Raw genomic sequence first — 19,931 nt, 5'->3', positions numbered from 1 at the left:
CGGGCCGGTCACCCGGGGCCGGCCCACTGACCTCAGGCCTGCCCCGAGCTCTCCCGGGAACCAGGCAGGGAGAGACCACCTTGCGCCCACCAGGGAGGTCTGGCTGGCAAGAGGGGGGCACTGGGCGCTGGTTAAAGACGCCGTGGGCAGGGATGAAGGGTGCCCTTCGCTCTCCGGGCCTCACATGTACAGCAGCCCAGGCCCACGGGGAGTTCCGGTGGCCTGCTCAGGACCTGCTGTCCCCGGGTGGCAGGGTGTGGGCCTTGTACACAGCCGATGTAGGGGTACAACTGCGGCACTGGGTGTGTTCATGTGAGCTTGCAGGAGTGATTCCTGAGCACAGAGCCAGGAGTGAGCCCTGAGCACAGAGCCAGGAGTGAGCCCTGAGCACAGAGCCAGGAGTCAGCCCTGAGCACAGAGCCAGGAGTCAGCCCTGAGCACAGAGCCAGGAGTAAGCCCTGAGTACAGAGCCAGGAGTTAGCCCTGAACACACAGCCAGGAGTCAGCCCTAGCACAGAGCCAGGAGTGATCCCTGAGCACAGAGCCAGGAGTCAGTCCTGAGCACAGAGCCAGGAGTCAGCCCTTAGTACCAACGTATACCACAGGAGTAAGCCCAGAGCACCAAACCCTAGTGCTAGCCCTAGGCAAATCCAAATGCTAACACGTATGAAATCTGACACTGCTTATACCAAAAATTACCAATATTCTGAATTTTAAAGGTTGCACTATAGTGTTCTTTTTAAAGTATGAACGCAGTAAAAATATAACTCCTAAAACTTCCACAAACTGAACCCTAACTCTAGACTCAGAACAATTCTAAAGCCGATTCTAGCCTTATAGTAACACTGACATGAGGAAAGGCATAAACTTACCCCATGGTCCAAACTAAACAGCTGTCAAATATTTCACTTGTTTCCTGAATTTTGAAGACAACAGTCCTTAGCATGTAAACCCCACAGCATCGCTAACCCTAATCCTAACATTATTCCTCACATTACCAAAACTACATATTTTTCTAAATTTTCCTAAACTTAAGTATATCCCCATAATTTACAGTGTTTTTTTTTGGCATGAACATAGTACAAGATAACTTCTAAATTCTCCACTCCACAAGCCCAATGCTAACCCTAGCCCTCTGCTAATCCTGTTATTATACCATCCCCGACTCAAGCACAAGCATAATCCTATTAGCCCGAATTTAATGATCACAAACGCATTACTAACTTTTAGATAATATTTAACACTCAAGTCTAACGCAACTCTTAAATAACCCTACCGTAATCCTAACCCATTCTATTTTTGACCTCACTAATGTCCCCAAACTACCTATTTTCATGAATTTAGAGATCTCCCCATATTTCACATTCATTTTTAAGAACACAGAAGAATCCTACACCTGAGACTTTCTGAAATCGAACCCTACCCTTAGCCCTCGTCTAACCCTAGTGCTAGGACGATCATCACAGCACCCTATCAGAATTAAATTTTCAATCGCATAATGCTTCGCTTGTGTGACTAACTTTGAACAAAAACAGGACTTAACACCCAAGGCTTACACAATCCCTTACTGGGTGTGGCCCCCAAGCAACAACAACAACAAAAAATCAGTAAGACCACTGTCTCAGAGAAACGGTGGGACGTACACGTACTCCGGTGGGCATGCCCTCCACTCCACGAAGGAAACGAGCAGATACCCGCCCTTGGATGGACCTGGAGGATTTCCTGCCAAGTAAACAGAGTCAGGGGAGATCCTGGGACAGACGCAATCTACCTCATGCCTGAGATACAAGAAAACACAGGGAGAATGGCGACAAGTGGCCAAAGGCAACCTAACATCAGAACTGGTTTACCAGACGGAGAGTAAAGCCCTGACCCCCAGAGGGCTGTCAATCACCGTGCTTCCGACCCAACCAGAAAGACCCTCCGTCTTTTCTTTCATTGATATGATGGATTATATTGACTTGTGAATGTTGAACCATCCTTGCATCCCTGGGATGAATCCCACTTGGCTGTGGTGTATGATCTTGATGAATGGTTGGATTCTATTTGCTAATATTTTGTTGGGAATCTTCGCATCCGTGTTCATCAGGGATATCGGCCTGTAATTTTCTTTCTTTCTTTCTTTCTTTTTTTTGTGGTGTCTCTGTTGGCTTTTGCTATTAGGGTGATATGTGCCTCATGGAAACTGGGAGAGTTTCTGTTTCTTCAGTTTGGTATATCTACACAATGGGGTACTATGCAGCTGTTAGAAAAGATGAAACCATGAAATCTGCATATAAATGGATCAACATCACGCTAAGTGAAATGAGTCAGAAAGAGAGGGACAGACAGAGAATGACTGCACTCATTTGTGGAATATAAAGTAGCATAATAGGACAAAAACACCTAAGGAGAGTAGAGATAGGGGCCAGGAGGATCGTTCCATGGCTTGGAAGCCAATCTCACGTGCTGGGGGAAAAGGCAGCTGAGATGGAGCAGGGACCACTGAGTAAATGATGGTTGGAGGGGTCACTTGGGATGGGAGATGTGTGCTGAAAGTAAGCTAAGGACCAAACATGATGATCGCTTAGTACCTACATTGCAAACCATAACACCCAAAAGGAGAGAGTGAGTAAGAGGGAGAGTGTCTGCCACAGAGGCAGGGGGTGGGAAAGGGTGGGGGTGGTGCGAGGGATGCTGGGAGCATTGGTGCTGGAGAATGGGCACTGGGGGAGGGATGGAGACTTGAACATTATTTGATTGAAATGTAATCATGAAAGCTTGTAAGTTGTAACTGTATCTCACGATGATTCATTAAAATAAAATAAAATAAGATAAAATAAAAAGACCCTTTATCTCCTGGGGGCCAGGCTAGGTGCTAGGAATGGCAGCGAAGAGAACCAACCCTCTGACTCCCCGCAGACCCTCAGATGCCAGCACACCTGCCCAGAGCTCTCCCCGGGCTGGGGACAAGCATCTGAAGAGCGAAGAGCGGTGAGGAGGAAGACCGGGGTGAGCGGGGAGGTTCTCCCGGGCCAACCCTGGCCTCTGAAGCCAGGGGCTGTCTGTGGGAGGAGGAGTGATGGGGGAGGTGGGCAGGATGAGGGCTCAGGCTGGGGGTGGGGAGGACAGAGAACAAGCGGGCCCCGCCGTGAACAGGCGAGGGGACTAGAGGTGACAGAGGGATGGTGGGCGGGGGCGGGAGGTCTCTTGGGCACTTTGGCAGTGCTAAATGCGCAGCAACTGTGCACCCAAACCGTGAACTCGTATGAAGAAATGAATCTTAAGGCCGTCTGAGTGAGGGCCGCGGGCTCCGGGGAGGAGGAACGTGAAGGCACACGGCGCTCGCCAGCTGTTGGGTGGAAAAGGACCCAGAGTGGCTGTGGGGGTGAGTCTGGTCACATGGGGCCTTGACTCTTATCTGGGGTCAGAGTCCCTGCCACAGGGCCGGGCACTGAGCACAGCCCCTCTCAGATGAACTGTAGGAAAGCTGGTCCCCAAGCCCTGATGTCCCCTTGGGGCGGGCACTGAGTTTTTTTCTGTTGGGTCCTGCAGGCTGGTGCTGGCTGTGGGTTTTCTGGCATCTCTGGTGCGGGGGGAGGAGGGGGCCATACCTGGAGCAGGATGATCATGGTGAGGAACATGTAGAAACCGCCCAGGGCCAGGGGCGGGAAGCTCCCGTTGGCCTCTGGCACATCGAAGGGAGGGTGCTCCTCGAAGGTGGCGTTCCACAGGCTGTGACCTGGGAGGAGCAAAGCCAGGAGGAGGCTTGGCTGTCACTTAGACCCGAGACTGCCCTGGCATCTACGAGTAGAATGGACTGGGCTTGGGGGGTGCGTGTCTAAGGCCTCCACCACCCAGCTGGGGGCACACAGGCATTATCTCCCTCAGAGGGTCTCTCTCAGCTTCTCTACAGGCACTGATATCCTAGCAAGGGGGCTGCCTACCTAAGTAAGGGCTCAGTAAGAAAGGGATTCATGTTAATCCTGGCTGGGCAGGGGAAGATATAAGGCTGGGGGTTCTTCACAGATCTGCACCCTATTCCCTTTACTTCCGCCATGCACACTGTCACCCACCCATCTGTCCTTCTACCCATTATCCACCCACCCACACATCCACCTACTCAGTATCCATCCACCCACCCATCTACCCATCCATCCATCTACTCATCCACCCACCAACCCATTCATCCGTCAACCCATTCACCCACCCATCCACTGACCCATCAATCCATCCATCCATCCGTCCGTCCGTCCGTCTGTCCGTCCGTCCGTCCATCCATCCATCTATCCATCCATCTGTCCATCCACCCACCGACCCATCCATCCACTCATCCACCCATCTACCCACTGACCCATCCACCAATCCATCCATCCATCCATCCATCCATCCATCCATCCATCCATCCATCTATCCATCCACCCACCCACTGACCCATCCATCCATCCATCCATCCATCCATCCATCCATCCATCCATCCATCCATCCATCCATCCATCCATCCACCCACTGACCCATCCATCCATCCAACCATCCATCCATACACCCACCCACTGACCCATCCATCTACCCATTAACCCATCCATCCATACACTCATCCACCCATCAAAACACCCATCCATCCACCCACTGACCCATCCACGAACCTATCCATTCACCCACCCACCCACTCACTCAACCAATCCACCCACCCATCCATCCACCCACCTACTCATCCATCCCCTCATCCATCCACTTATCCATCCACTTATCCATGCAGCCCTGCACAGGACCAGGAGGATTCTGTTGGTGTACTGGCTAGGAGCTTCGTCCTGGGCTAGGAGCTTGACGGTCCAGCCTCTGATGGTTTCACCTTGGTATCCTCCCATGATAAGAGCGAGCCCAGCCCTGTCAGTATTTTCTGGACAGCCAATGTTTCCACTTGCACATCCTGTTCTAAGGATCCCGCTCAAGCAGGGCAGACTGGAGGTTCCCTCCACCCTGTCTTATAGACGAGGAAACCCAAAGAGAAAAGAACGTGGCCACGGTGTTCTTCCCAGAACATTTCCTACCTACGGCTCCGATGAGGCACAAGAGGAAGAGGAGGCCGATGCAGAAGAAGATGTGGGTGTTAATGCGCCGCTCGATCTTGCTGCGCTTGTACCTTGGGCCGCTGTTGTTGAGCATGGCTTTGGTCTCGTGGCCTTTAGGGGGACACCAGGGTCAGTCTCCCGGCTCTGTCGGCCTCGCACCTGCAGCTGACTCTCTGCTCTTCTCCCAGGAACGGCCACCCAACGGGCGGCTTGGTTCTCTAACCTGCCCACGTCACAGTGGGGCATGAGAGGGGCTGGAGCAGCTCCCTGAGCAGGCTGCTGGCCCCCTCGACATGCCCGACGCTGTGGGGAACACTGGGACATCCACAATGTGTGCAGGGTCTAGTTCTAGAGGCACCGGGGCTGCACACTGAGCAATTCATCCTGAGGCATCCCAGTCGCTCACTCGTCGGCTGTGGCACCCATGGCCCCGTCCCACAGGGCTGCAGGCACCCAAGTTGTGCATTGCACAATTCTCAAGGATGCAGAAGCCTATTGGGATACACTTCCAGCTGCTGAAGTGATGGGTCTGGAGGAAGTGTTTCTCTTTCTCTGCTTTTTAATTAAAAATAAATTTTTTTTTGATGGGGGGTGATGTTACACCCAGCAATGCACAGCGGTTACTCCTGGCTTTGCACTCAGGAATTACTCCTGGTGGTGCTCGGGGGACCATATGGGATGCTGGGAATCGAACCCATGTTGGCTGTGTGCAAGGCAAACACCCTACCCACTGTGCTATTTATCACTCCAGCCCCTTTTTCTGCTTTTTAATTAAAAAAATTTTTTTGAGGGGGGCAATGTCATACCCGTTGATGCTCATGGATTGCTCCTGGCTCTGCCCTCAGGAATTAGTCCTGGCAGTGCTCGGGGGACCCTATGGGATGCTGGGGATCGAACCTCTGTCGGCCGCATACAAGGCAAACACCCTCCCTGCTGTACTATTGCTCCAACCCTTCTCTTTCTCATCACACCAAGGCACCCTTCTGGGGGAGGGTGGGGAAAGTACCCCAGGAGACAAGTCAGAAAAGTATGAGGGTTGGGGGGTCCAGTGGGACAGCGCATGTCCCCTCGCTACCCCCCTTAGGAGCCCCCAGGTCCTGCCCCCAGCACCACACACGGGTAAGGAAACGAGCTAGTGGATGGTCCTGGGACATGAGCACTCACCCCGTGGGGTGGGAGAGTATGGGGGCCAGACTTCCGGACCCCAGAACATAATGACACTGGCATGATTCTGGGTCTTTCTGCCTCCCGCCATGGCTGCTGGCATCCCACTGGGAACTGGGAAGTCTCAGGCTTCTCGCACCCCCCTGCCCACCCCCGTCCCCAGGGGGCTGCACTTAGAGGGGATGGAGGGGGAGGTGAGGGACAGGGACGCAGGGGGCCGGCCCGCACAGGCGGCCGTGACTCTCACCAGCGTAGACCACGATGCCGACGGCCAGCTGGGTGTTCCGGATGGTGCAGCCGCGGAGCAGAAGGCTCTCACTGCCGAAGCCCGTCCGAGTCTGGTCCGGGTGCTCCCTGGGAAGGAGAAAACACGGCAGGTGGGGAGGGGGCTGGCGGTCCTTCCAGACTGTCACGGGGTAACATTGGGGACGCTAGAGGTGGGTGAGCCCCCTTCCCTCTGCTCCCACCTGTGTGTGTGTCTCTGTATGTGTGTGCATGTGTGTGTGTTCATGTGTGTCTGTGTGTCTCTGTATGTGTGCCTGAGTGTGTGTGCATGTGTGTCTGTGTCTCTGTATGTGTGCCTGAGTGTGTGCATGTGTGCCTGTGTGCACACGTGTGTGCATGTGTGTCTGTGCCTCTGAGTGTGTGCATGTGTTTCTGTGTGTCTGTGTGTGCCTCTGAGTGTGTGCATGTATGTTTGTGTGTCTCTGTATGTGTGCCTGAGTGTGTGTGCATGTGTTTCTGTGTGTGCCTCTGGGTGTGTGTACATGTATGTTTGTGTGTCTCTGTATGTGTGCCTGAGTGTGTGTGCATGTGTTTCTGTGTGTGCCTCTGGGTGTGTGTGCATGTGTGTCTGTGTGTCTCTGTATGTGTGCCTGAATGTGTGCACGTGTTTCTGTGTCTGTGTGTGCCTCTGGGTGTGTGTGCATGTGTGTCTGTGTGTCTCTGTATGTGTGCCTGAATGTGTGCATGTGTTTCTGTGTCTGTGTGTGCCTCTGAGTGTGTGTGCATGTGTATCTGTGTGTGTGCCTCTTAGTGTGTGCATGTGTCTGTGTATGCACACTCATGTGTGTTTGCATATGTGTCTGTGTCTGTGTGTGCCTGAGTGTGTGCACATGTGTGTGTGCCAGGCAGGTGCAATGGGAAGAGGTTCTAAAATGACTTCCCGTCAACAGTGTGTGGCTTGGGGCATTTCTGTGGTGCTCTGAGTGACGCCATGGCAGGGGCACTTTGTCTCCCAGCACTGAGGCACCTTCTCAGTGGACGGTGGCAAAGAGAAGCTCCTCGTGCCACCGGTCTGCCCAGGCTGTGCTTGCAGGAAGGTGCCCAGGCAAACTGCAGTGGACCATCCACATGCCCGTAGCGGCCACGGTCACCTGCTCGGGCCTCTGCTACATCATAAGCCACTTCATTCTTCCGAGTAGGCGTTATAGTCTGGACTTAACAGACAGGAAGCCAAGGGCCCAGAGAGGTTAGTTAATTCACCCAGGGCACAGCGCCCAGAGCCATGCACCTTCCCCAGCCCCGTTCTGACCTACACAGCCACGCGGGCTCCTAAAAACAGCTCGGGAGAGCATCCTGTCCTCCCCAAAGTCAGAGTGGGCTCTTGATTTCCCTGTGATTTCACCAGAGTTAAAAAAAAATCACCCCAATCCAATAGTGAGTTTTAGGGGTGTGAGGGCTCGGCGGGGACACTTGGGGGTGCTGGGCTGTTCCGTGCCCGTGATGAAAATCAAGAGAGATACGGGCGTTCTCTAACCAAGGTGGCTTCCCCCAGTGCGGGGAGGGGTGTGGGGGCAGACGCCAGATACTCACAGGTAACCCCTGAACCTGCTGAGGTGATGGTTGGGTTTCTCGCACACGATGGTGTCACAGAAGCTTTCTGGGTCCAGGTGGCCCCCCTGGGAAAGACAGGACAGCGTGAGGGAGGGGGGTCACAGGAGCATGACAGGCTGAAACCCACTCGACTGTTTTCCTGTAACCTGAGAGTGTCCTGCCGTGTATTCAGACCACGTATACCGCCAGTCCATCTGTCCATCTGTCCGTGGACAGGAGGGCTGCTGCCATGTCCTGGCTGCTGCATTCGTCACCACTGCAGTGAACACAGACGTGCAGATATCTTTCTGTCTTTTTTTTTTTTTTTTTTTGCTTTTTGGGTCACACCCAGCGATGCTCAGGGGTTACTCCTGGCTTTGCACTCAGGAACTACTCCTGGTGGTGCTTGGGGGACCATATGGGATGCCGGGGATCGAACCCGGGTCGGCCGCGTGCAAGGCAAAGCCCTACCCGCTGTGCTATCGCTCCGTCCCCCAGATATCTTTCTGGACTCATGTTTTTTTATCTTGGGGTGGGGGTGAGGTAGAGGCAAAAAAAAAAAACCCACAAAACCATTGGGTCCCTGAAAAAGAATGCAAAGTGGGGGGTGGGGTGGGGGAGTTTCTTGCCCAGAACTGGGATTTTTAAATTTTTTTTAACCAGGAATAAGTTTTCTGTTGGAGACGCCCATTTCTGGCAGGTGAGCACCTGCTCACAGACCATCTAGTCTATGGCCACCTCCTCCAGGCAGGCAGAGGTGAGCAGTGTCTCCAATGGCGAGAGAGATAAGTGACCCTGTGCCCTGCACTTAGTCCCTGGGGAGACCGTCTCTGCCCGAGCACGCGAGAGCAGCACCCACGGGCCCAGAGGCCCACACCCCGGGGAAAATGCAAGTGAGTTCAAGGGAAAGTCAATTAAGCACCTTTATCTGGGGCCGTAAACCGATAAGCACCATGAGCACATTTGTCACGGGTCCACTGGTATTGCCAGCGGTGCTCCGGCTTCCCCTGGCTTTCCAGTGCCCGGGGATCACTCCTGGAGGTGCCCAGGGGTCAGCCACAGCCAGAGGGAGTGCCTGACTCCCTGCATTATCCCTCTAGCCCAACCTGGGGGCTTTCTGACCTGCAGATTTGGTTTGTTCTGGGTTTCTGGGTCACACTCGGTGGTGCTCAGGGCTTACTCCTGGCAGGCTTGGGGGGCACCATCGGGGGCACCGAGGAATCAGATGCAAAGTGGCTGTCCTACTGCTCTGGCACCTGAACCCACAGATCTGGGTTCGGTCGTCGAGCGTGGGGCCAGGCCCAGCTTGGATCCTGTGACACGGATGTGACCAACGGCAGCCTGGGCCCTGGCAGGGGTGCTGAGCAGGGAAGAGGCGCCCGGCCCAAAGGCTCTCAGCACCCCTTTCCACAGGATGCTAGACACTGCTGCGCTAGAAAGAGGTCTCGGCGGTCAGCGGAGCTTGCGGGGGAAGATACTGGCTTGGGCAGGGTGTGGGGGCTTCCCCTGGGACCTCGCTGTGGGAGAACTCGCTCTGTCTCGAGACAAGGGCTTGGTCCTGGCCAGCATGTCCGGCTGTGAGCAGACAGGAGAACCCTCTACATCAGCCCAGGGGCGGAGGAGGCCCTGTTTCGGGGATCCCCCGTTCCCCAGTGATCCCTCCCTGGCCACAAGGAGGGTCCAGAGCCCTCGAGAAGGTCAGGCCTACAGACACCGTTCATGCTGGGCACACAGAGGAGTCCCAGAGAAGATTCTGGAAGGCAGGATGGTGAGGGGGTGGGGGGGGGTGGAGGGAGAAGGCGCACAGGACTGCGGGTGGGTCCCCAGGACCACTGAACCTCTTCTGCAGGTCACTGCCCCCGCCTCTCCCCCCCGAAGGAAGTAACCTCTGAACCCTGCTCCCCTGGACTTGGCCTCAGCCTGGAGGGCAAGGACACGCCCCCTCCCTCCCCCTCCCCGTGGTCCCAGCCCACTTGTGCCCCTCCCCTCCCCTCCTGACCTGCCAGGCAACGCCCTCCACTGCCCGCCGCTGCTTGAGGTTGGTCTCCCCATCCAGGTTGGAGGTCTCCAGGTGGCAGAGGCCACCGGGGTCCGAGGAGCACAGCAGGAGGGTGTCCGCCGGGACGATCTCGTTACACTGCAGCCGCACGAAGTCGCCCACGCGCACATCCTCCCAGCGCTTCTGCACGTAGCCCCGCTCTTTCCTGGGGTGCGGCAAAGACAAAGGGAGAGGGGAAGGGGTCACACCCAGGCTCTGGAGCTCCAGGCAGCAGAGGAAGGATGATGCCCACAGGCGAGACTGCCCCCCACCCCCCGCCCCAGAAGACCCCGCAGAGGCTGGTAGGGCGCCCTACCGGGTTCAAGGTCTGTGTTGGACCCCGCCCGGATGGTTCTAGGCCTCTCAGATTGTAGATTCTTGGGATGGATACCCCCACGTTGCAAGAGGGACCCTTCCGAGCAGAGTCTCAAGAAGCACCCACCCCTCCTGTGTGTGGCCACACACACACACACACACACACACACACGCAGGGTAAAACAATTGTGGCTCGCGCAACTGGAATGCAGAGCAGTACTCGGGCGATGCAGGAAGATGGAATCCTGCCACGGGCTGCAACGCTCAAGGACTGGAGGAAGTGATGGCAGGTGAAGTGAGTCAGAGAGAGACAAAGAGCGGCTGATCTCATCCGATTGCAGAGTGTGAAGACACAAAGCTGGGATTAGACCGGCCACCCCCTGAGGGACGGTCAATAGTGCAGTGAGCTGAGGGGGCCGTGGGGGAGGGAGCACCCAGCACTTAGCACCCATGGGAACACGGCTCTGTTCGTGTCACTGAGGCTGAAAGAAGCAAATGTAGGGCTGGGCGACTCCACTGGTGTCGGGTGGTGGCCTGACAGGGCGGCCAGCGGTGGTCAGCCCAAACATCCTGCCTGTGGCCGGGCCGCCCTGGCCGTACCCCAGGGCCGAGTGGCCAGCACTGTGTTGCAGCGTAAGCCCTTCTCCTTGCCAAGACCCCAGGGCCACCTTGGCCAGCTGGGCCTTGCCCCACCGGGCCCTGTGCCCCTGTCCCCCTGTCCCCCGCTCGGGCAGCAGAGATAGCGCCTGGAACCAAAGTAGCAGTTGGTAGAAGGTGACCAACTGGCTACGGGCATGTCTAGTGCTGGGGGCGGAGGCCTTCGGGGACTCTGGCCAGCTGCAGGTGGCCATAGGCACTGCCCCATGCAGGGCCTGGCATGCTGGTTCCTGGGGGTTTGTGGCACCCACTTGTCCCCTAACATGCTCCTGCATGTGGGGACCCAGCCCCCAGTGTGCCAGGGCAGGGAGAAATGGGCCTCAGGACTGGCTCTGGGGATGCACGATCCTGGAGAATCCGACCTGTGCTGGGCTCCGTGGGACAGATTTTGAACCTAACATAGTCCCCAAAAGAAAGCATCTTAAAAAAAAAAATAAAAATCTCTCCATTGGTACTGGATGGGGGGCTAAAGGAGGGGCAGGGGGCTGGGGGTTTCCTTGGTGAGTCTCACCCTACCAGATGACTCCACTGCTGTGAGGGTCTAGGGATGTGGTCTCTGGGACTCAAGAGAGAACGTCATCTTCTTAAAAACAAACAGCCACAGAGCCACAGAACCACGTGTGCTACAAAACTCAGAGCCAGAGAACTACAGAGCCACAGTGACAGACCCACAGAGCCACGGACCCACGGAGACACGGACCCACAGAGCCAGAGAATCACAGAGCCATGGAACCATGGAGCCAAGGAACCACAAAACCACGGAGCCACAGAAACCACAGAGCCACATAACTATAGTGCCACGGAAACCATGGAGCCACAGAACCACAGAGCCACAGAACCACAGAGCTATAGAATCACAGAGCCACAAAACCACAGTCATAGAACTACAGTCACAGAGCCACAGAACCCCAGAGTCACTGAACTAGTCATAGAACCAAAGATATACAAAGCCACAGAACTACAGAGCCACAGAACTACAGAGACATAGAAGTACAGAGTCACAGAGTCACAGAACCATAGAACTACAGTCACAGAACCACAGAGCCACAGAACTATTGAGCCACAGAACAACAGAGCCACAAAGCACAGCGACAAAAGCTGTACGGACGAGAGAGCGTGAGATAGAGTAAGAGAGAGCGAGAGTGAGAGTGAGCGTGTGAGAGAATAGCTGGCTGGTACGGTGCCTGCCTTGCACACGGATGACTCTGGTTTGATCCCCAACACGGCACGTGGTCCCCAAAGCACCACTAAATGTGACTCCTGAACACAGACTCCAGGAGTTAACTCCTGAACACTTCCTTCCCTTCCGCCCTAATACAGTCACTCTTTAAAATGCAGTCACCTTCTAAAGTTTCAAAAGATGTCACCAAGTTCTGCCTTTGCAATGGGGTACTGGGCCCAGTCCGGGAGGGCAGCAGTAGGTGAGAGGCGGCTCCAAGCCCCCCCCACCCAAAGACTCCTGAGGCCGGCCCACCCCCACAATCTCCTGCCCACTCCCTCCACCCAACAGCCTCAGATAAATCCCAGAGAGCAAGGGGGTGGGGGGACAAGTCCATCCTGTCTCAGACCACCCAAGAAGCTGGGTCCAGAACGCCGGCCTTCAGCAGAGCAGAGGAGAGCCCGCAAGCTTGGGCCTGGGCCCGCCAAAGGGGTCCCTTCTTTGTCCCTCGCGGGCACGGCAGTGTTGTTCACGGCCCCAGCGCGTCCTCTTTCATGTTGTCCTGTGCACGCCGTTTACAAGACAACATCGGTGGGGTGGTACCAGTCCTCGTGGGAGATTCAGACCCCCCTCAGTCACAGGTTTCCCAGGGTGGGGGCTGTGTGGGGGAGCAGAAACCCAAGGGCTCCAGGGGGCTTCCTCAGCACGAGACTGGGGCTGGCGGCTGCGTGGGGAACCAGGTCAGGAGTGGTCGCTGCTCGTCTGCGGCTCTGGGGTCCCTGGAATGCTGATGCAGCGCTCAGCCTTGCTAAGCTCGGGAAGGCAGACGGGTGACCGTGGGCTTGGAGCTGCTCATCTCCATCTCTGATCTTTTCCACAGAGCAACCCCTCCCCCTCCGCCCCCCACAGTGTGGCCTGAGCTGCCACCTTGCAGTCTCGACCCTGCATCTTCCCCGGGGGCTGCCCTTGGCCTAGAGTCGTGCTTCTGTGGCACGAACGTGCCCGCGGGCTCGCAGTGAGAGGACACGGGGTGCCAGGGCAGTCACACACCACAGGGCTGCACGCCCCGGGGGTTCCGAGTCACAACTGCTCAACGGACTGTGATGGGCAGAGCCCGTGCTCGCCTCTTGGCAGAAACACTCAGGCCTCTGGCTCGCCTCGATGATGACGAGGCCCAGCGCAAAACCCTTCCCGAGACCTCCGGTGCGTTCTCCCGCGTCCCGCACGCACGCACGCACACACACACGCAGCGCTTCCTGACTACACATGAAAGCTGGCCGAGCCGGGTGGAAAACTACAAATCTCTTGCTGGGCCTGGATTCTGGACTCATTAAACTGAGCCTGGGGAGAAAGTCAGATAATACTACTCGGAAGCTAATTCTCTCCTTGAAGTCATCCCATAAATCTGATTAATGGGTCACCTTTAGACCGCAAGCACAGTGGCTATATTAAAAAGAAAATGCTCTAACAGGATTGTAATTCTGTTAACAAGGCCGCTGCTGTTTGCAAAAAAAGACTCTCACGCTGTACAAACAAGTCCAGGCTGGATAATGTGTGCGATTAGGTGGGGCAAAGACTCAAGAGGGCCCCTGTGCTCCATTACACAACAGGTGGTGCTGGTAGTGGCGGCGGGGTGTGTGTGTGTGTGTGTGTGTGTGTGTGTGTGTGTGTGTGGCGGGGGGTGTTAAAAAAAGATGCCAGGGACTCAGCTGTATGAATCTGAGACAAAACGGACAGAATTAGTGCCCGAGATAGAAGTAATTGATTCTCAGGAAAGAAACAAACGCAGAAGATGTGCTCTTCCGTCTTGGGCTTTGTGTACATCACGAGGCGCTGGTGTTCGGCCAAAGGCAAGGGCCTCCCCCAAGCACAGGCAGCACATTGCCTGGCTGCCCGCACTCAGGTCCCCCAGAGCCTCAGTCCGAGTCAGGGTGTTAAGGACAGACTGGAAGGCTAAATATGACACGCTGTTCCTAAGTGCACAGCAACTCACAAATCGCCTAGGCGCTCTCTCCAAATGATGGCGCGGGGGACCTGGAGGTGACCTCCCCTATATCTCTTCTGCCAATTTCTATCTTTTATTATTATTTTTTTAAAACTTGGGTTTCTGTCTTTCCTGGGTCACCCCCTCCCTATGCTTTCAAGGAAGCTGACTTCGAGCTGGGTTCTGAGGTTCTGTGATTGTACAGTGATAAAGCCACTTAGCAAAATCCCATCTCCTGCCCAGGAGGACCTTTCTCTCTCTCCCTTTATGGTTTAGTATGTGTAAGTGTGAGGGCCAGAGCTACTGCAGCCATTTCATCACCTGAGGGTAAAAAAAAATGGCTGAAGACGGCTGGAAAAGACAGGCAAGTGTTTGACTGAGAGCAGGCTGGATTGTCACATGCCTCTGAATGTCTGCGTAGACACAAGTCAGCAAAATCTTGTGTCTCCTTCTAAAGTCTCTTTCCAAAGAATGGATTGGGTTGAGTTTGCGAGAGAGAACACATCTCAAATGACACAACTAAGCTCAACAAAGCCAGAGCTTGAATCCTCTAGAAACTTTATGATAAGAATGTGCATGGCTAGCAACATGTATTATCTATCACACACAGGAGGAGCACCAGGGATGCACCACAGCCAGGATCTAAGAAATGGGTCATTCGGTGGCTTTATTACTGTACAATCATCAGTAGCAGAGGTGGTGTAGATTATGACACAACTTGGCAGCAAGTGCAACTAACTGGACTGGGGCCACTCAATACAATAGCCCATAGTTGATCTAAAGTGCTATAGGTCGGGGACCTGGGCGATAGCACAGTGGGTAGGGCATTTGCCTTGCACGTGGCCGACCTTGGTTCGATCCCCCACACCCCATATGGTCCCTCAGGCACCACCAGGAGTAATTCCTGAGTGCAGAGCCAGGAGTAACCCCTGAGCATCACTGGGTCTGACCCAAAAAGCAAAAAAAAAAAAAAAAAAAATTAATGTGCTATAGGTCTGTATCTCCCTAATTAACTCGGCCTGTTCTTTCGTAGAACATCTCATGGTACAAGATTCTGGTCTGCCTCTCACATCGACAGAGGTGGAAACCGAGATCCCAGAGATTTAAATGACTGTTCGAAGGAGCTTTAGCAATTAGTCACAGGTCTGGTCTGGGGGGAATCATTCTTGCTCGGACTGACTTTATTGCCCATTTCTCCCCGTGCTGAAGGGAGCCCTCACGAAGACAAAGCTCCAAGGAAGATTCCATCGATTATCTTTCAAAGAAAGTTCCAGATCCCCAGGGTGTGACAAAGCAAATGTTGCAAATTAGGGTGATTCAAAACAAACGCAAGGACTTTAGAGCAAATGAAATAGGGTTGAAGTGGTTTGAAAAACTTGCATCACTTTAACATCAGATTATTTCCAAGTCATCCATGATTCTCTAGTTCCTGAATAAAATTCACACAACCTGAATAAAATTCACACAACCTCTGTTCCCAGCTGGTGACCAGCTGGAGGCAAGTGACCTGAGATGCATCAATGCATCAGCTGCCCCTTTGCCCGAGTCTCCAGCTCTCCCTACTGCCTCCCAACCCCACGCTCCTCTTAGTGCTTCCTCTGCTTCACTCAATGACCACAGTTAGTTTGCTGAAAAGTCGAGTTCTTCACATCGAAATGGAAGTAAAAATTATGAAATTGTTCCAAGCTTCAATAAGTTTGGAAGAACACTCAGAAAATGGTGAGCAGGGTCCATACCTGGGCATTCTTTTTTTTTTTCTTTCCTTTTTAGGTTACTCCTGGCTCTGCACTCAGGAAGTACTCCTGGCAGTGCTCAGAGGACCATATGAAATGCTGGGAATTGAACCCGGGTTGGCTGCATGCAAGGCAAACGCCCTATCCAATGTGCTACTGCTCCAGCCTCATACCTGGGCATTCCTTTCTTTCTTTCTTTCTTTCTTTCTTTCTTTCTTTCTTTCTTTCTTTCTTTCTTTCTTTCTTTCTTTCTTTCTTTCTTTCTTTCTTTCTTCTTTCTTTCTTTCTTTCTTTCTTTCTTTCTTTCTTTCTTTCTTTCTTTCTTTCTTTCTTTCTTTCTTTCTTTCTTTCTTTCTTTCTTTCTTTCTTTCTTTCTTTCTCCTTTCCTCTGGGTTATGAGCCAGGAGGGCAGGGGACAGTTTGGGCCATAAAGATCTCTTTTAAGAGACGGTGTCTCGAGGCTGGAGAGGTAGTATGGTGGGGAGGACGTTTGCCTAGCACGCGGCTGACACAGGTGCTATTCCCAGCATCCCATGTGGTCCCCTGAGCACCACCAGGAGTGGTGCAGAGCCAGGAGTTACCCCTGTGCATCACCCGGTGTGACCCAAAAAGCAAAAAAGAGAAAGAGAGACAGTGTCTGTCACTCTTTGCCCGCTGAATGCACACCAGCTGGGGATCAGTCCGTGCTCTGTAAGCAGGGTTCCCTGCCACCCTCAGGGCTGCGGGGAGGATTTTCACAGGACAGAGGAGGCTGGCAGAGGTGTCTCAATTGAGAGACGGAGGCAGCAGAGCCCCGCGTTGCCCGCATCCTAAACAACAAAGGAAGAACACAACTTACACCACCTTCCCTCTCTCTCGGTTTCTCCCAATCTGGTCCAGACCTTAATCCAGGAGGAACTGATTGGCTTCCTTGAGAAAATGTCCTGCGACCCTCTTGTAACGTCCCTTCTGTGGCCAGCGGCCAGGATGGACAGACGCCCCCACCCTGCCCCAGCCCCCGGCGCCGTGGGTACCTGCTGTAGAGCACACATGCGCGGCTGTTGATCAGTCTGTCTGACCGGTAGCGCCGCACGTCCTCCCAAGCATCCTTGATGGCAGTGAACCCCAAGATGAGGCAGAGGGGGATGGTGGCTACCTCGGGCTGGAAGGCGTTGACCACGGGCACGAAATTGAGCACCACGATGCCCAAAAAGTAGAAATTGGCAAAGCGGTGGAGCTGCTCGAAGAGGTTTTTAGGCAGGAAGGACAGCGGCGTGTACTTGCTGGTCTGCACACGGTTCCCCCGGTAGTGGCCGTTGGGGTTCTCTCGGCGGGGCAGCCCTTCGAAGGGCAGGTTGGACACCACCACCCGCGACGCGTCCTCCAGCCTCTGACGCTTTGGCTTCCCTGTCTGCCTCATCTCCGCCTGGCCTGGGGCCCCTGAGTCCCCAGAGCATGGCCACCCGGCTCCCCCGCCGCTGACCGGGTCAGTGCCACGGCTGAGCGGCCAGCCTACCACCGCTGGGACTGGCGTGCACGGCCTTCTTGGTGGCAAGGCTCCCGCTCTTCCTCTGGGCACACAATCTGAGTCCAACGCCGGCAGAGCACAGGGACAGGAGGGAGCAGGCAGGGAACAGGTGTGCACCTGGCTGCCGGCTGCCCTGCCGGGGCCACTTACTTCCTCCTAGCTGGGGAGACTCCACCTGTCGGAATGCAGACGCCACCCACAAGTGTCTCCCTTCTCCAGGGGGCAGGCCGTCAGCTCTGGGTCCTAAAACCTACCTGGTTGGGATCTGGGAGTGCGGGCAGTGCCCACTTCCTTTTTGGGGGCATCATGACCTCTCCTCGGCTCCGAAGATCTGCTCCTGGCCGTGGTGACCGGCCAGCTGGAGAGTGTCCACCTGTGCTCATTTCCTCATGCGGGCAGGGGCCGGGGGGGTGGGTGGGGTGGGGTGGGGGTGGTCCACCCCAGTTGCACAGAGCTTTGGATGTCTCAGTGATGAGGCTAGCTGGCAGCTACCCCCCCATGCCCACCCAGAGAGAGTAGGAGTTTGAGAAACGTGTCGAGCTGGAGAGGAAGCGGGCCCTGTGTGTGTGTGTGTGTGTGTATGTGTGTGTGTGTGTGTGTGTGTGTGTGGTGCGTCACCTTACCTCTCGTGCACCCAGAAATGTGGTGAGCTGGAGAGGAAGCAGGCCCAGGGTGTGTGTGTGTGCATGTGTGTGTGTGTGTGTGGTGCGTCAACTTACCTCTCGTGCACCCAGAAATGTGGTGAGCTGGAGAGGAAGCAGGCCCAGGGTGTGTGTGTGTGCATATGTGTGTGTGTGTGTGTGTGTGTGTGTGTGTGTGTGTTGCGTCACCTTACCTCTCGTGCACCCAGATACTGGCGCAGTTGATCTTTCGGTCAAAGCGGTGTCTCTGGAAGTCCTCCAGACCGTCTTTGACCATGATGATGGACAGGACGAGGGCCAGCGGCACCATGGTGATCTCCCGATGGAACACCTCCAGTGCCGGCACCCAGTTCAGGATCACCAGGAGCAGGAAGTAGAGGTTGGCCCACCTGTGAGGGCCAAGCAAGGTGTGAGCGGGAACCTTGGAGAAGAAGCCGACGCTGCCCGATTTATCCCCCTGCTGCCGCTGCCCAAGACTGACCCTCGGGCCCAGGAAACGCCAGCTGGACCCTGGGGGGCAGGGAGGACTCTGAAGACAAATCCCCTTCTGAGATTTAAGCTCGGTTCCCACTGCTTGTGAGTTGGGTGGCCTCGGAGGGTCTGTGCCGTACTGTGGGACACGGAGTAGGGCAGGAGCGACTCCATCAGGCCTGGTTCCTGCTTCACGTTTTGTTTTACTTAAACCTTTTTGTTTTTCTTAAAACCCACGTCTGCCCCTCTGGCCCTCTGCAAGGGAAGGACAACTGGGCTGAAAACTTGGCCTTGGCAAATAGTTTTATAACTGCTATTCACCGCCTAGAGAAGCCACCCAGACACAGGCAGGATGGGGAGCTGCCAGGCTGTTCTGAAAACATGTCTAGGTCACCTACCTGTACCTGCTTGTTGATACTATTTGAAAGTAGGTTTTTTTCTGAATCATGAAGCTTGCATTTTCACTTATGTTTTTGTTATAATTCATCAGTGCAGGCTATGATGGAAGCACTGACTATAAAATTTGCAGCTCATCCCTTGTTCGGGGTCTTGCTTGGGCCTGCGTGCCTAGAAGCTTGACCCCAGCTGGCTGGCTTAATAAACTCTGCTTGTGTGTCACATTACTGGCTGAACTCTGTGCGGGTTCGGAGAGGGGGAAATTATTGACACTGGACCCTACCAGTACAATGGGGTAAGCATTGCTCACTGCCGTGTAAATGGTCCCCAGGACCGAGGCAGGAGGGTTCTGGAACACCTACGTAGCTCGGGAAGTGGGAGCTTGTGGGACCCACTGTGAAACATAGGCTGCTACTTTCTTCCTGTCACCCTCCCTCTCCCTGTTACACCTCAACCGTCTCTTCTTCGGGGACGTTTCCCAACTTCCCAAGCTACCCCGAGTCCCCTGCCCTTCCCTCTCGAAGGGGGAGGGGTGTTCTCACTGAAAGGGGCTCTCTGAGGACTATAAAACAATGCTCCTCTTATAGCCTAGTTCTTCCTCTGAGAACCTGGCAAGGTACCAAGAGCATCCTGCCCACACAGCAGAGCCTGGCAAGCTCCCCATGACGTATTCATACACCAAATACAGTAACCATGCTGGGTCTCATTCCCCTGACCCTGAAAGAGCCTCCAATGCGGCACTGTTGGGAAGGACGAGTCAAGAGAGGCTGCTAAAATCTCAGGACTAGGATGAATTGAGACGTTACTGGGCCCGCTGGAGCAAATCGATGATCAATGGGATGGCAGTGACACAGTGATACGGTGATGTCACTCAAAGCTAAAGGTGGCTTTCTTGCCAGCTTCCACACTGTCAGTCTCAGCCTTTCCTCACGGGTCGCCAGCGCGCCACCCACCACATGCAGTTGTGTGAACGGATGGACACGTGTCACCCCCCCCAGGC

At 54.7% G+C, this 19,931-nt stretch overlaps 1 protein-coding gene across 6 annotated transcripts in view; it reads right to left on the bottom strand.

The window, feature by feature from the left end:
- Positions 1-19,931, bottom strand: part of ATP10B (ATPase phospholipid transporting 10B (putative)) — a 160,305-nt gene that overhangs the window by 27,128 nt on the left and 113,246 nt on the right. For 4 of the 6 annotated variants that reach the window (XM_055129122.1, XM_055129121.1, XM_055129124.1 and 1 more), the window contains 6 exons: positions 18,259-18,453; positions 10,030-10,234; positions 8,031-8,116; positions 6,463-6,569; positions 5,031-5,162; positions 3,594-3,721 (listed from right to left, as the gene is read on the bottom strand). In XM_055129122.1, coding sequence (XP_054985097.1) covers positions 3,594-3,721; positions 5,031-5,162; positions 6,463-6,569; positions 8,031-8,116; positions 10,030-10,234; positions 18,259-18,453 — 853 coding nt within the window. Of the gene's footprint in view, positions 1-3,593; positions 3,722-5,030; positions 5,163-6,462; positions 6,570-8,030; positions 8,117-10,029; positions 10,235-16,089; positions 16,151-16,929; positions 17,811-18,258; positions 18,454-19,931 lie in introns of those variants that run through there. The other 2 variants (XM_055129125.1, XM_055129126.1) reach the window with 2 other exon arrangements.

This window comes from Sorex araneus, chromosome 2, assembly GCF_027595985.1.
Source record: "Sorex araneus isolate mSorAra2 chromosome 2, mSorAra2.pri, whole genome shotgun sequence".
NCBI lineage: Eukaryota > Metazoa > Chordata > Mammalia > Eulipotyphla > Soricidae > Sorex > Sorex araneus.
This window is presented reverse-complemented; position numbering and strand designations above follow the sequence as displayed.